Source organism: Sander lucioperca, chromosome 12 (genome assembly GCF_008315115.2).
Source record: "Sander lucioperca isolate FBNREF2018 chromosome 12, SLUC_FBN_1.2, whole genome shotgun sequence".
NCBI lineage: Eukaryota > Metazoa > Chordata > Actinopteri > Perciformes > Percidae > Sander > Sander lucioperca.
The window spans coordinates 13403475-13417708 of NC_050184.1; the positions used below are offsets into that span (position 1 = coordinate 13403475).

At 40.3% G+C, this 14234-nt stretch overlaps 1 protein-coding gene across 2 annotated transcripts in view; it reads right to left on the bottom strand.

The window, feature by feature from the left end:
- Positions 1-1593: 1593 nt before the first annotated feature.
- ctnnbl1 (catenin, beta like 1) overlaps positions 1594-14234 on the bottom strand; it is a 68490-nt gene continuing 55849 nt past the window's right edge. The window contains exons 14-17 of one of the 2 annotated variants that reach the window (XM_031286477.2): positions 10331-10468; positions 9760-9832; positions 2283-2398; positions 1594-2250 (exon numbers count right to left, since the gene is read on the bottom strand). In XM_031286477.2, coding sequence (XP_031142337.1) covers positions 2310-2398; positions 9760-9832; positions 10331-10468 — 300 coding nt within the window. In that variant the 3' untranslated portion in view covers positions 1594-2250; positions 2283-2309. Of the gene's footprint in view, positions 2399-9759; positions 9833-10330; positions 10469-14234 lie in introns of both variants that reach the window. The other variant, XM_031286476.2, reaches the window with a different exon arrangement.

Consider the following 14234-nt stretch of genomic DNA (forward strand, 5'->3'; position numbering starts at 1 on the left):
GGACACACGACGCCTCCAACTCATTTTAAATGCAGCAGCCAGAGTCCTTACACATACACGTAAATTTGAACGCTTTACTCTGGTACTAAAATCACTTCATTGGCTCCCGGTACAATACAGAATCACTTTTAAAATCCTGCTAACAGTCTATAAAGCACGTAATGGTTTAGCTCCTCAGTAGATCTCTGACTGGCTCACTGTTCACAACCCCATCAGGCCTCTCAGGTCATCAGGCAGAGGCCTTCTAGCTGTACCCAGAATCAGATCCAGGTCTGGTGAGGGGGCCTTCAGTTACTGTGGTCCTGCACTCTGGAACAAGCTGCCTGATGACCTGAGGTCCGTCACAACTGTGTCCTCATTCAAAAGCAAACTCAAAACCTTTCATTCTATCAGGCATTTGTTTAATTACAGAGTGTGTGTGTGTGTAATTATATGCTTGCACTGTCTTGCTTGTTGTCTTGTTGTGTATTATTTCCATTCATGCTTTGTTTTCATGTATATGTGGTATTTTGTTTTATGTGAAGCACTTTGGGTTTACATGTAATAAAAGGTGCTATATAAATAAAATTGACATACATTTACTCAGTGTAACATTTCATTCTTAACCTTGAAAACAGCAGTTGACTAAACAATCTCCACTTAAGGTGGTCTTACTCACTTTTACTTACTGAGAACTACATAATACACTAGCTGAATTCATGAAATAAATCACATATTAAAGTGCTACAGTATACAAATCAATGAAATCTAACCAGATGTTCAACCAACCAATCAGCCTGAAAACCATTCAACAAGTAGAGTCTTTAACTGGAAATATGTCATTGTTTTTTCAGTTTGTCACACCGCAAACATAAAAACTGAGACAAATGTTAGTTGATTGCATAACAAATTTTAGATCATATAGTCCAGTCATAGCAAACATCCCTTTCCCTTCCCATCCGAGGGACCAGTGGCTGCTTACTTCATAAGTCTTGATGTTAAAGCTGGCTGGATGATACTCTGATAAAACAAACACATATTTAGATACAGTACATTTTTTCCCTAATGTACAATTGCTCTGACACTACTGTAGACTATTGAAATGACAGATTCATATCAGACTAAAAATAGTGAGTTTGTGAGTTTAAGTGGGTCAGCTTTTCACTATAAGACACACACACACACACACACACACACACACACACACACACTTATTTGTTCCTAAGCATAAAGACAGCAAGGATACAGTGCAGTATGGTGCACAGACAGTGAGAATAATACAGTAGGTTTGTGTATATAGCTCTACGATAATACACCTCCGCACTGATGGTTGTGAACAGCGTCACAAAGAGAATCAGCAGTGGGCTGAGAGCTCCGGGAGGCTGCTGAGATCCAGCAGTGGGTGGGTTCAATCAAATAAAAAAGAAACAGGTCTGCCATTCTGTGAGGATTCTCTCCCTCTGCAAAGGGCGCTGCAGATATAGGTTTGTTGTCTCCATCTGTGTCTCTGTGCAACAGTAACCCAGCGAAGGCATAATGAGCACCGACGGTTAACAAGCTGTGCCAATCTCACTCACTAAACCTTGACATTAATCAAACAAACCAAACATGCAATCAGGATTTTATTACCAAATATTTTATTAGAAAATATTTTCCACATGTAAATCCAAAACAAACAAAGCAGGCAAAGTGTGTGAGCCGAGGGATTGATATTAAGTTTGCAGATCTGTGCAAGGTGTGTCCATAATTATTCTGCAGTGTCTCTGCAACACCACAGGACAGAAAATAAACAGCACATCCCATGTTTGCTGTGTGTTTCAGTCCAGCTGCAATCTTCTGCTCTCCCAACTTAACTCCTGTTCTACAGTGAGCAGCTTTACATGCACAGCAAACCTTTAATTTTAACCGAATTCTCTGGCACGTAAAGATTGTGTTTATAAAATAAATCTGAGTTAATTAATTGAAAATAAATACAAATTATTAAAGTTTGTATTGCCGATAATTGCAGTTCTCTTTCTTCTTCCCCACATTGGATGCCAAAGATGCAGACAAGAAACCATTTTTTTTTTGATAAATTACTTTTCTTTAAGGCATGAACTTACTTTAAGCAGAGTAGTAATTGTGTGCATGTAAACATACCCAGTGACTTTATTATGTTATACAGACTGGCTCAAGGTCACCATCAGTCCCAGATCAGACCAGTGGGGTGTAAATGTTCTTAAGTGTGTGAATATACCGTTTGTGTTTGAGCGTGAGTGTGTGTGTGTGTGTGTGTGTGTGTGTGTGTGTGTGTGTGTGAGAGAGAGAGAGAGCACGACAAAAATAAGAAATTAGAAGTTGTCTACAAGGTCCATGATCCTCTTCCGCTCAGCCTCTTTGAACTCCTCACTCTTCCCATCTCCGATGCTCTCAGCGTACTCTGCAAAAGACAAGGAAGAGCCAGAGGATTAGTTGACTTGACAGCTTGAGAGCTGCAGTTACTTGATCACCAAAAATAAATAAAGGAGTAAAAGATGAGTGCCTTTGTGTTCTTGCACTATTCCTGAGAGCATAAAAAGACTATGTGATAAAAAAGAATTTGCACAGCAGCTAAACAACAAAAATCAAAATATCAGAAAAACAGCAAATTGTCACATTTGTGACACTGGAACCAGCAAATGTTTGGCATTTTTGTTTTTTAAAAATCGACTCAAACTAATTCGAACACATTTATAATTAAATGGCCACAAACCAATTAACACCCAGTGAACCTGTCAGTCTGGGGCCCCAGTGCACTTGCCCTCTTTTCCCAGTTCTTGTTCCTCAGTTGTAAACTTGGCCATTGATCTCTCCTTCCCCCATTTAAAATACTAAATACTTCAGACATCAAGATATGGTGTAACCTCAGGAAAAAGTGATCACTTTTCAGTATACCTAATTTTACCCACTTACGAATAACCGCGAAATCAAGCTACAGTATTTTTTTGTATTATGGAGGACAAAGCTGAGAGACACAGCGCTTGGAAGAACTAGCACTATTCACTAGTCTCTAGTCTGTCCATCACTTTGTAACAAAAAGTCGTATTGCAAGATCCTTCCTTTGAAAAAAATGCTTATTCTGTATATCATGAGGGGTCCCAGGACAGCAGCCCCCCCCCCCCTCCCGTGTCCTCTGGCTGGAAACAGTGACCAGTCCAGGTGTACTTTGCAGTGCTCGTACTTCATTGTGTGCTTCTGAGCATTTGACTGTTTTCTTCATTCTACGCGTCTTGCCTCCCACACAAGGCCTTTGAGACCTTCCGACGGTCGATTTGTGAGTCTAATGTGCAGAAAGAGAAAGCTGCAGCTGCCGCAGCCCCGGTGGAGTGCAGGCATTCGCTCTGAGGCAGGGATTACACATTAAACCCAGCGATGTCAAGACAGAAAGATGAAAAAGACTAGTTTTCTCTGGGAGTCACTGCAGAGTGAGAGAATGAAGGGGTCTTTCCTGACAAGAGCCTGCGGGGTTTAGGAGGACGAAACACAGCTGTCAAAGACCAAGGAGACTTTGTTTTTGTGAGGGGGGAGGGGTGTTTTTATGTTATTAGATAGTACATAAAGGATAGTGACAGACATAATAGGACTGAGGAGAGACCTCAGAGGTATTGTGGAAGAACCCAACTTGAACACACAAACCCACATTAACTTAGATCATTCCAGTTTATTACACTTAGGGTCTTATTTTTGTAGTTTTGGCAATCATTTGTATGACATGATAACTTTGTACACACCAATGTAATTGCTGACGTCTCGGAATCCCGCAATTTCTAAAACAAAGTTTAAATGGGCAAGAAACATACTCTCAAATGATCAAGTCTCCAGTTGAGCCTACTTATCTAAACCAGTTCATTTAAAGGTAAAACCGAAAGTATGCAATCCAAATGGTCTGCACAGAACCTCTTTATTTATTAGTTTAAACCTCTTTATATACAGTTAGTTGAGATGATTAATGAGAAACACACAATTTGTATTAAATCTTGCCTAATTTGAAAACGTCCTTAAAAGGTGCAGTAAGGGATGCTGCGCAAAGACCGTTGATATTTGAACTCAACCGACAAACAAAGGCTGGACCACTATGTGAAAGTGTGGAAGGTAAGCAGCTTCCAGAGCAGCCTTGAATGGCAGCAACAGGGATTTGCATTAGATCCACAGAAGTGTGGGATGTTACTGAAGTAAAAAATGGCAGAGTTTTAAGGTTGACTGAAAAAAGCAAGTAAGGGGATGCGGAGAGAGCGACTCAACAAAAACATGAAAAAAAAACTACAGCCTCTTTCATTGCCAGTATGTCATTGTGCCTCTGTGTGTGTGTGTGTGTGTGTGTGTGTGTGTGTGTGTGTGTGTGTGTGTGTCCATGTCTATAAATGGCGGCGCAGTCAGCCACACAGACAGAAAGGTCAGAGATACGGTGACTCTTCAACTCTCTGCAGAACCTTTTCTTTGACATGCTGGTACTCTCTCCTTCTGTCACCACGGCAACGCGGCAGAGGACAATACAGTACTGAGCATCGCCATTACTCAGGTTAGTGACTGGGACTGATGTGCCATGAGTACAAGGAGAATCACTTCCAGGAGCAGTCTCTGCAGCAGCAGCCAAGGATAGGGACACACTGTAGGACTCGTAGTGTGATTACACACAAAGCACTCGTTCAAAACACTGTTATACCAGTCTGAAACTGGCCTGGTGCAGCTGGCACAGATGATCCTGTGGTGTGTTAATGTAACCACCATAATGCTATCAAATGCATCAGAAGAATAAGATTCTTTATACAGTACGTGGAGATACAATGAACAGGCAAATACGAAAGTGCAAGATCTGAAATGATGCATTTTGCAAAGATATCTCTAAAAAAAAAATTGTATGGCTATGTTTAGCCAGCCATCTGCAGAGCTGTTCTGTGAAAATAGCAGTTTTCAAGGAAAACGCCAGCATTAACAAGTAGCATGCATAGCCAACTAATAAAAGAGCCATGCTGTCGCATTGGGTAACGGATTACTTCATTACCATAACTGCATTTCTGATCTTTGGAGAGTAGTTCCATGTCGGGAAGATGCCGCTGCACATGCTCAGACCTTGATCTGTGTTTATACCGCTTTGCTAATTTTCCATGTACAGGGGTATTTTTTAATATTTTTTGGACAATAGTGGAGTTCTTTGGCCCAATGTTTTTCTTTGTCTTTTCATGGAATTGGTTATAAAAAGATGAAATCATTTTTTAACCACATCCTTTAATGATTTGTAACATCATCTATATGCCAAGATTCTGAGGGCCAGATGTACGTACATTTGCCAATGTAGAGTTATCAGCGCCATGGCCAACCCGCAGAAAGCGCACGCTGTGATACTTCAGCTTACGTCGTATTTACCAAACCTGCAGTTCATTGGGTAATCAGCGCCTTTCTCCGCCCACTGTACCGTAAATTGCACAGGGGGGGCCCTATCTTGCCAAAACAGACATTTTGACATTCAAACTCACTTCACGAGGTTAAAAAAAAAAAAAAAGGAGCCAGGCTTTGATCTTCTCTCAAGCTCTCTTTTCATGTGAACAGCAGAGTGCAACACTATCAATGTCTTCCACGAGAGACTGTCTAAAAACGTGTGCGGTTATCCCTGTATTTAAATAATATCACGTCTTACCCCCTCACAATGACTGGCTTTTCACTTCACCTTCCACTGTGGTCTTTTGGAACAGCTAAAAACACTTTTTCATCCCCTTCTGATGAGGTCAGACAACACATTCTACAAACTAGTTCTGATAAAGCGTAACCTCACCCTAAGGCAAAGGAGAAAACTAGCTTGTCACTGGGACAGATCCCTATTCCTGTTCTTGTGGTGTTGCCCAGAGCTGTGGACCGCAACAAGTGCGCCAGAAAGCAAATTTCATATCCCCTGAATGTCTTCGGTTTCTATTCTTGTCATACAGTTTCTCCATTAGTGTTATCTTATACAGTGTTGTCATTTACAGTTAGTCCAAGAAATGTCCACAGCTGCAAACATAAACATAACCTGCCTAAAGTTTCTGAAGTGAAAAACCTCACAGCAAGTTTTCACATTTGTGAAATCAATGTTCTTCCTTTCAGTGTGCTATGCCTGTCCTTCCTGCACAACTGCTTCTCATTCAGCACGCTAAAGCCATTAAGGTCAAGACGGCAGAGCCGGTGACACACTCTGCATGTGCTTAACCTTCTTCTGCAGTTTCACATTGACCGGGCGGGGCACTTGAAATGGGAGAGGGCTCCACAGTGCGGCCTAATGGAAAGGGCACACGTTAAGAGGCACACACACACACACACACACACACACACACACACACAGGCGTAATGGCATTACACAGTGCAGGTGCGCGTACACACAGCTCGTAAAAAAACACACAAACACAATTTATGACAAATAAATAAATAAGTCCCATCAAGATCATCCAAGGACAAGTACACACAACATGCAAATGAATATGTATGAAGTGTTGCATTGAAGATAAACATGCAAGGGCACACATGAGTAAAATATGCAAGCTAAACCACAAAGGAAAACTGAACACATGCATAGACTTCTCAAACTCAGACTCTCAAAGATATGTTAAAATGTAAAACATATGCACATGAAAACAAGCAAGGACATGTATGCAAAGATAAATATGTAGACATGCTAACCGCAAACATGATGTGCACACCCAAAAGTGCTAAAAAAAAAAATCATGTTAGTAAGCAAAAAAACGTCCTGTGGAAACTACCCAGACAAGCCAGGCACGCATGTATGCAAATATGCAGATGACAACTAAAGTAACACACCAGCACATTTAACATTCACACTCTCTCTCACACTCACACACACACACACACACACACACACACACACACACACACACACACACACACTAAGGATTGGAGAATTGCCACGCTTGCTGGCACCGCCATGTGTGACAGATTACTCTATCTACAGAGCTACATGCCACCGGGAGCCGGAGGGTGTGTGAACGGAGACTCGTCCTCGAGCTTTATCCGACAATGATACAGGAAGGATAGATGTCGCACCGGGAAGAAAAAAAACACACCTGCTAGGTCTTTGAAAACCAAACACAAAACAAATACAGCAGGACAGGAAATCTTTGGGATGGGGGAAAAAAGAATGAATGACAGATAGTCTCCGCTCCTCTCACAATGACAATATGATTAGATTACAATGCATAATTGCACGCTGGGATGCATTTCTGCATATTGTTTTACCATCTGTACTCAGGTAATGTGAAGTAAGCAATAAACACTTGTATTCATTTATGCCTGGACATTTCAGATGCTAGATTTAACTGTTTATTTGTTGCATAAATAAAAACCTAGCATTTTGTACCTTAGCAGTGCCATATTGATACCTTTATCATCCTCCGTTCCTCCAGGAGGTCTCCTATTTGCCACAAGTAGGGGGCTATGTGTGAACAGTACTGTTTACTTATGTCAATGTACAAATATACACACGCAAAGAGGGATGTACTGGACAGAAACATGCACAGAACAAAAAGTTTGCCTGTGCCTTTTTCCTTTGTTTGAAAGAAAAAGGAAGAATTACATTATTCATAGCATTTATATACAGTATATTCCAATAGGCAGGCGAACAGCATGGGCTTACAATCAAATAACAACCACAGCCAAAGAGCAGCGGTTCCCCCTGAAATGTTGCTTCCTTGCCAGTGCGAGAAGCACTCGGAAACAAGATTTAAAAACAGTTGTCGATAAAATGCTTCTCTGAAAGTAATCTGAATTGTTTTAGGAGCATAAGCGAGCGACCGTATAATGTGTATTTTTGCCCTGCCAAAATACTATTGGGAGTCCCCGAGGATTTACATAGTCAAATCTGATTGGTTAAGTTTTGCCTATAGTAGATTGATTGTCAAATCATGTTCTTCTTCTCATTTGTGACATTGGCTTGCATTATTTCCACACAGACAAAAGAGCTGAAACACACCCGACGCCACGAGTTGTCAGTTGTATTTTTGCCCCTTCTGTTTACAATTTATGTAGAAAAAAAAGCAAAAGCATTATTGGCTGAGATACATAATGCGACTGTGCTGTTGTTTCAGAACAAACAGCTGTTTGGTGTGTGTGTGTGTGTGTGTGTGTGTGTGTGTGTGTGCATGTGCCGCGCTGTCAACGGAGCGGAGCAGACGGAGAGACAGACAGACAGAACACGTCACTTAGTTTGGTTCAGCCTGCTTGCTTTTCTTGATTAAAAATAGAACTTTGGGCCCTAATTTATTTCCACCCGTTGCAGCAATAGACAGACAGAAGTGAAACGACATGGGAGTGAAGGAACAGTCGACGAGAGAGCTACAAGCCACAAACAGCTGTTTCTAAGCTTCTCCCCCTGCTGATTTGACAGATAATCTTCCATAAAATAATAAAAAAAACATGTTTAGCGCTCTGCTCGTGCTACGTTTCTGTGCGAGTGCTCGGATTGATAAGTGAATTCCAAAATAGGCGATCTATCATGATTTACTGGAAGAAACCAAGCAATTCTATGTCAAATCGGACATTCAGCACCCTTATATAGCCTCAATGGAATGATCCTTTGTTTTATATTCACATTTTCCACTACTGCGACGATTCAACTGTATGATTGTCCTTGTCCTTTTATCGAATTTGAACGGTCTATTCTGGGTCACCCCTACCAAATACAGTACATCTGACTTTTCTTATTTTATTCTTTTTCACTCAGAGGTAAAGGGTTTGTGTTTTTGGGCTAGGGCAACCTTTATATCTAGTAGGGATTCATAGTTGTACTCAGACACTACCACTTGGGTTTGTTATTGGGGGCAAACCATACCTAGTTCATGCATTCATTCCTTCAACTTAAATGTAAAAAAATGCAGTAAAATATTGGTATTATTGTGTTTTGACAGTAACTGCATTTAAGGTTATTTCTTTAAAGGGACGCTATGCAGTTTTGGACATTTCTTTGCTGTTTTCTCGCTTTTTGCTCACAGGTTTCTCTATAGCGTTCCCCCTACAGCTTCAGAATAGATATTTGGCAGCTCCTATGTTTACTCTTTCTCTGTTCCTCCGACAATGCTTTCCTAGCTTTCTGCTTCTTTTTTGACGGCTCAGCCATGACGATAGTGTGAAAAACTCCATCGCTACCTTGCTATCCGGTTCCTGAATGGGCGTATGTGTGCAATGCCGTGAAGCAATTTGTTACATCGCGAGACCGGATATCACGTGATACTTCCTGACGCTGAGGCCGGCGGCTCGCCTGCCGAAAGTTGCAAGGGTGGTTTTTCCGCTCACAGGCGCTAGGGGGGAGCGAGACGACCACCATTCAACTCGAGAAGAGTCATATAACCATTCCAATGACTCCGAAGCTGTTCAGTTAAGGTAAATTAAGCTAAAAAAAACTGCATAGTTCCCCTTTAAAGTACGTTAAAAGTAGGTGAAGCAGGTGAAGAGAAAGAGAAGACCTTTCTAATTCACCCTGTTATATACGTATATTTTGTATAATATTTTAGAAAGAAGTCACGTTAGTTTGTTCCTGATTCTTCCCTATGTTTTACATTAAAGCCTCCCAGCAGTACGGAGGGCCATGAAACATCTGCAGTAATAACAGCAGATGAGCGCAGAGAAAGCAGAGCAAAGACTGGCTATGTTGTTATACTATACATAAATAGCACAGTACAGGCAATGGTATTTATTTATTTTAGTTTTATAATACCATTGTTTGTTATTAGACGTTGATTTTATTTGAGAAATGGCCGTATTAAAGAAAATAAAGTTACTTACCTCTCATGGTGTGTCGCACTACTTTGACAGAGCCTCCTCTCAGGTTGAGAATTTGATGGACCCTCTGCTGCAGCTAAATGCAGAAAAAGAAGACCAGAAAACTAAGAAATCAGTACACACACACACACACACACACACACACACATATACATATATATATATATATATATATATATATATATATATATATATATATCTCTTTGGTCAACCCTGTAATCATGTCATTTCAGAAATAGATGAAATACATGCACGGGACAGATGTCTTAAAATGCTAGCAGTTGATAGGGCTTGTTAAAAAGAAAGTAAGGATATGCTGCAGATTTTTAAGCAGCAGTGCAAAGTGTTGTGGTGTCTACTCAAGTAGAGTCCAGTGAAACCTACACTTGTGGTGAAGCGGATGAGTCATTTGGCTGCACTGCTCATAAAAAAAAAAACATCTGACTCCTGTCTGCTTTTATAGCTTGTCTGATCAGTCGTCTCAAAAATACTTAATCCTTGTGAGAGAGTGTGTGTGTGTGTGTGTGTGTGTGTGTGTGTGTGTATGTGTGTGTGTGTGTGTGTGTGTGTGTACCTGTGATATCCCTGAGTTGCTGATCTCCACCATAATATAGCAGATCAACTGAAGGACGAATAGTCCGGCGTCCAGGCGGCGAAGGTAGAACTCATCCTCAATGCCGTCATCTAGGATCTCTCCCCGACGAACCATCTCCTGCACAGACACACACACACAAAGGTTAAACACACTCATAACAAGATAACAAGTTTTTATGCATGACGAGGTGAATAAATCACAATTTACTTTCTATTGTTCTCTGCACCCTTAAAACAGATTCAACAAACACAGAAAACCAGAGACAAAGTTTAATTTAGGTGTTGTTTTTCAGCCTTTTCCACAAATCCATTTTCTCCATCGACCAGACACACAAATCAATTGATTGATTACACACTAAGAGACACACACACACACACACACAGTTATCCATCTTAACAACCCTGTCAGTATGCCAATAACACAGTGCTGCCAATAAGCACACAGTCCACATTAATCATCATTAGAGATTAAGAAGCAGACCTGAGGGGGAGAGGGGAGTCTGAAGTGTAAACCATTGGAGTGGTACAGAAACACAGTGTGGGCCCTATTTTAACGATCTGAAACGCAAGTATCAAACGCCAAACGCTAGTAGCTCTGTGGGCGGATCTCAGGCGCTGTTGCTATTATACCGGCGGGATAAATGACTCTTGCGCCCGACGCAAATCTAAAATTGGTTGGTCTGAAGTAGCTACATTACTCACAGGTGTGGTTTGGGCGTAACGTGCAATAAACCAATCAGAGCGTTATCTCACATTCCCTTTAAAAGTAGGCGCGCTTGTTCAATGGCGGATTGCTATTATATTGGCAGATTTGCTAGGTGCACGCTCTTAATACATCCATGGGCGCACGCCAGGAGTGGTTTACAGCCTAGGAGACCAACGTTTGCTATTGATTTTTCTTTTTGTCAAAATTTAAATAAAGAAATGTCACAAAAACATACTTTCCGATGTTTTGGGCTCACTCTCACTGAATCACGAGGTTATGAATGCATGGTGATATTTTTGCAATGTAGTCTAACATTAGACCGAGATGACCTCACTATAGACGATGCAGCTCTCTCTGCTGCTGGGGCATTTGGGTTAAGTGGCATCGGCACATGCAGATCAACATCACATCTCTTTAAGTCCTCTAATATTTCCTCATTTATGTCATCAACACATCCATGATTCATGGAAATGTTGTGTAAAACAAGGTCATATTTTTCTTTGTATTTATGAATGTTTTGCAAAAATGGGAACTGCTGAGTCCGTGAGATGAGAGAAGCAAAGTGTATGCGCGGTGTGCACGCTCTACATTACGGCCAAGCATGCGCCCTTAAAATAGCATCTGAATAACGCGCCACTGACTTTAGACTAGGTTTTTCCTGGTCTGTGGCGGAACTGTTTTCTGAAACTGCAAAATAGCACTAGGGAACACGCCTCCTCTTTTTGCTGAACCGCCCCCGGGAGTGCAAGTTCATTCCCTAATTTACCGACGTGAGTTTGTTGAGAGAAAAGTCCGCTGTGCGTCGGGTGCAAAATAGGAATGATACATGCGCCGGTGTACAAAGTCAATTGCGCTGGGTGCAAGATAGGGCCCTGTGTGTGTTAGTGTGTTTTGCTGTCACACAGTTTTACGTCTATGCATGGGCAGTAGGAAGAAAGTTAAGGCTATACATACCATTAAACTATTGCAGTGAGGAAAACCGCATGTAAACTTACTCTACATTCAAATCTTCCCTTGTTCTTTTAGATCTGCGCCTCCGCCAAGGAAGTTATGTTTTCAGTTTGGTTTATTGTTTGTCGATTTGTTCGTCTGTCTGTCAGCAGGATTACGGAACAAATACTTGCCCGATTATCATGAAACTTGGTGGAAGGGTGTAGCATGGGCCAAAGAAAAAACAATTAAACTTTGGAGCGGATGCAAATCACGGGGCAGACACTCAAATTATTTTTCATTTTTGTTAATATTGCGATATAGAGCATAGCCTTGGCGGAGGTCTGCACTCTCTGAGTGCCCTTCTTGCTACAAAATTTGACAATTTTCACAATCCATACTCAATTGCTATATATTAAAGACATAGGTTTAAAAACACATAGCATGAGTAGTACTGTAGCCAACAGCCATAGTGGTAAATTTTGAAAGTGGTAAAATTCCATTATATAAGTTTTTTGGTTAAAAGGGGGATGGACTAGGGCGGTGCAATTAATCCAAATGTAATCGTGATTATGATTTTGGCTCCCAATGATCACAAAAACAGAATAATCGAGAAAAACAATTATTTAGCTCATTACGTTTTGCAAATATACTAAAAGTATTAAGGCAAATTTCACAGTTGTATGTTTTTTTTACTGTTGATTTATTTAACTTTGTCCACTGTTTTTTAAGTTCAATAATTGCAAGATCTTTCCAGAAGTCAACAAGTAATTGTGTTAAATTATCGCGATTTCAATATTGACCGAAATAATCGTGATTAAATTTTTTTCCATAATCGAGCAGCCCTAGGATGGACATTTTTATTTATTTAATTTAGCCCTGATGACTTCTTTTATAATCAAATGATGGGTCAAACTAGGCCATCAGTATTCCTAACATTAGGCTGTAATTTTTCATGAACAGTGAAAGTAAGTAACTTAAAAATCATTTCATATAATTATTCAATGGATGTTATGGAACAATTCATACATAAACTGTCTAAAAGATTAAAATTTTCCAATAGTTTAGTTCATAGAAAGAAAGTGAGTACTTACTGACACATGTAACCTACATACTAAAAGTCTACCTTATAAAATGTCAGTATCAACGATATTTGATTCATGCACTCATGAGTCTGCATCCATTTTAGTCTCAGAGAGGATGACCCAACACAAAAAAAGAGCAAAATGTTCTACAGTATGTGACACAGTAAATAAAAACGGGCAACTTTTCAAACTGAAGCTATTTGTTTCCCTAATGAAAACAAATAGCTTTTAGCATCGAGCTAAAGGGTACCACACATGACATTTACATCCCAATGATTTAATCTCAGAGAAAATTAAAGCTTTCAAAAGGCCTTGTCCTTAAAGATCAATAACACTGTAAAACCCAATTATATCTGTGAAGTTCAGCTCATTAACACAGCTCAATCAAAAGGGCAACTCCTGAGGATTACAGTACTAAACTATTCTGGGAAAACCATTTGAGCTGCAAGTTGCACAACTGGGACACAAAACAACATATCCATTTTTGTGACATTGCATTCTGAAAGCAGGATGTCATCCTGCTTTACATCCTGAGAGAAGAAAAGACAAGCCGATACAACTTCAGAACAAAATCCTACTGTACAATGTCAACTGTAGCTTATTAAAGATGCATAACAATGCAGATAATTAAAACAAGAACCTTTAATAAAGCTATTGAATGTAGGGCAGTCTGTTCTGTGTCCTCTGTTTTATTACAAAGCGGAGCGTTATCGCATTGTAAAATAGTCGCAAAGCTTGGCCTTGTTGCTGTCAACTAGCACTCATTACAAATGCAAAAAAAATATGAAACAAAGCTATTTAAGTATAAACTGTGTTGCTTCTCTGTCCTGTAGGGAAAAAAGATGATCTCAGTTTCCAGGACAACTCCGCTCATTATTTGGAGCCAATACAGTAGCTTGCGGCAATGTTACACAAATTTCACAAAGATACAAAATACAGGATGTAGGCCTTAATGGCCAATAGATAGGACACAATACATTCATGTAACCCCTGGGGGAGAGTGAAAAACAGAATGCATATAAACATATGTGCATTTTCTCTTATTGTTTCACACAGAAAGCAAGTCTATTTATTGTCGTCCTCATTACCGCTCATGGCCAACACTGCAAAGGACAGCTGGAGGCATTTTCTGAGAAGTACATTGACAACTCAATTACTGTATA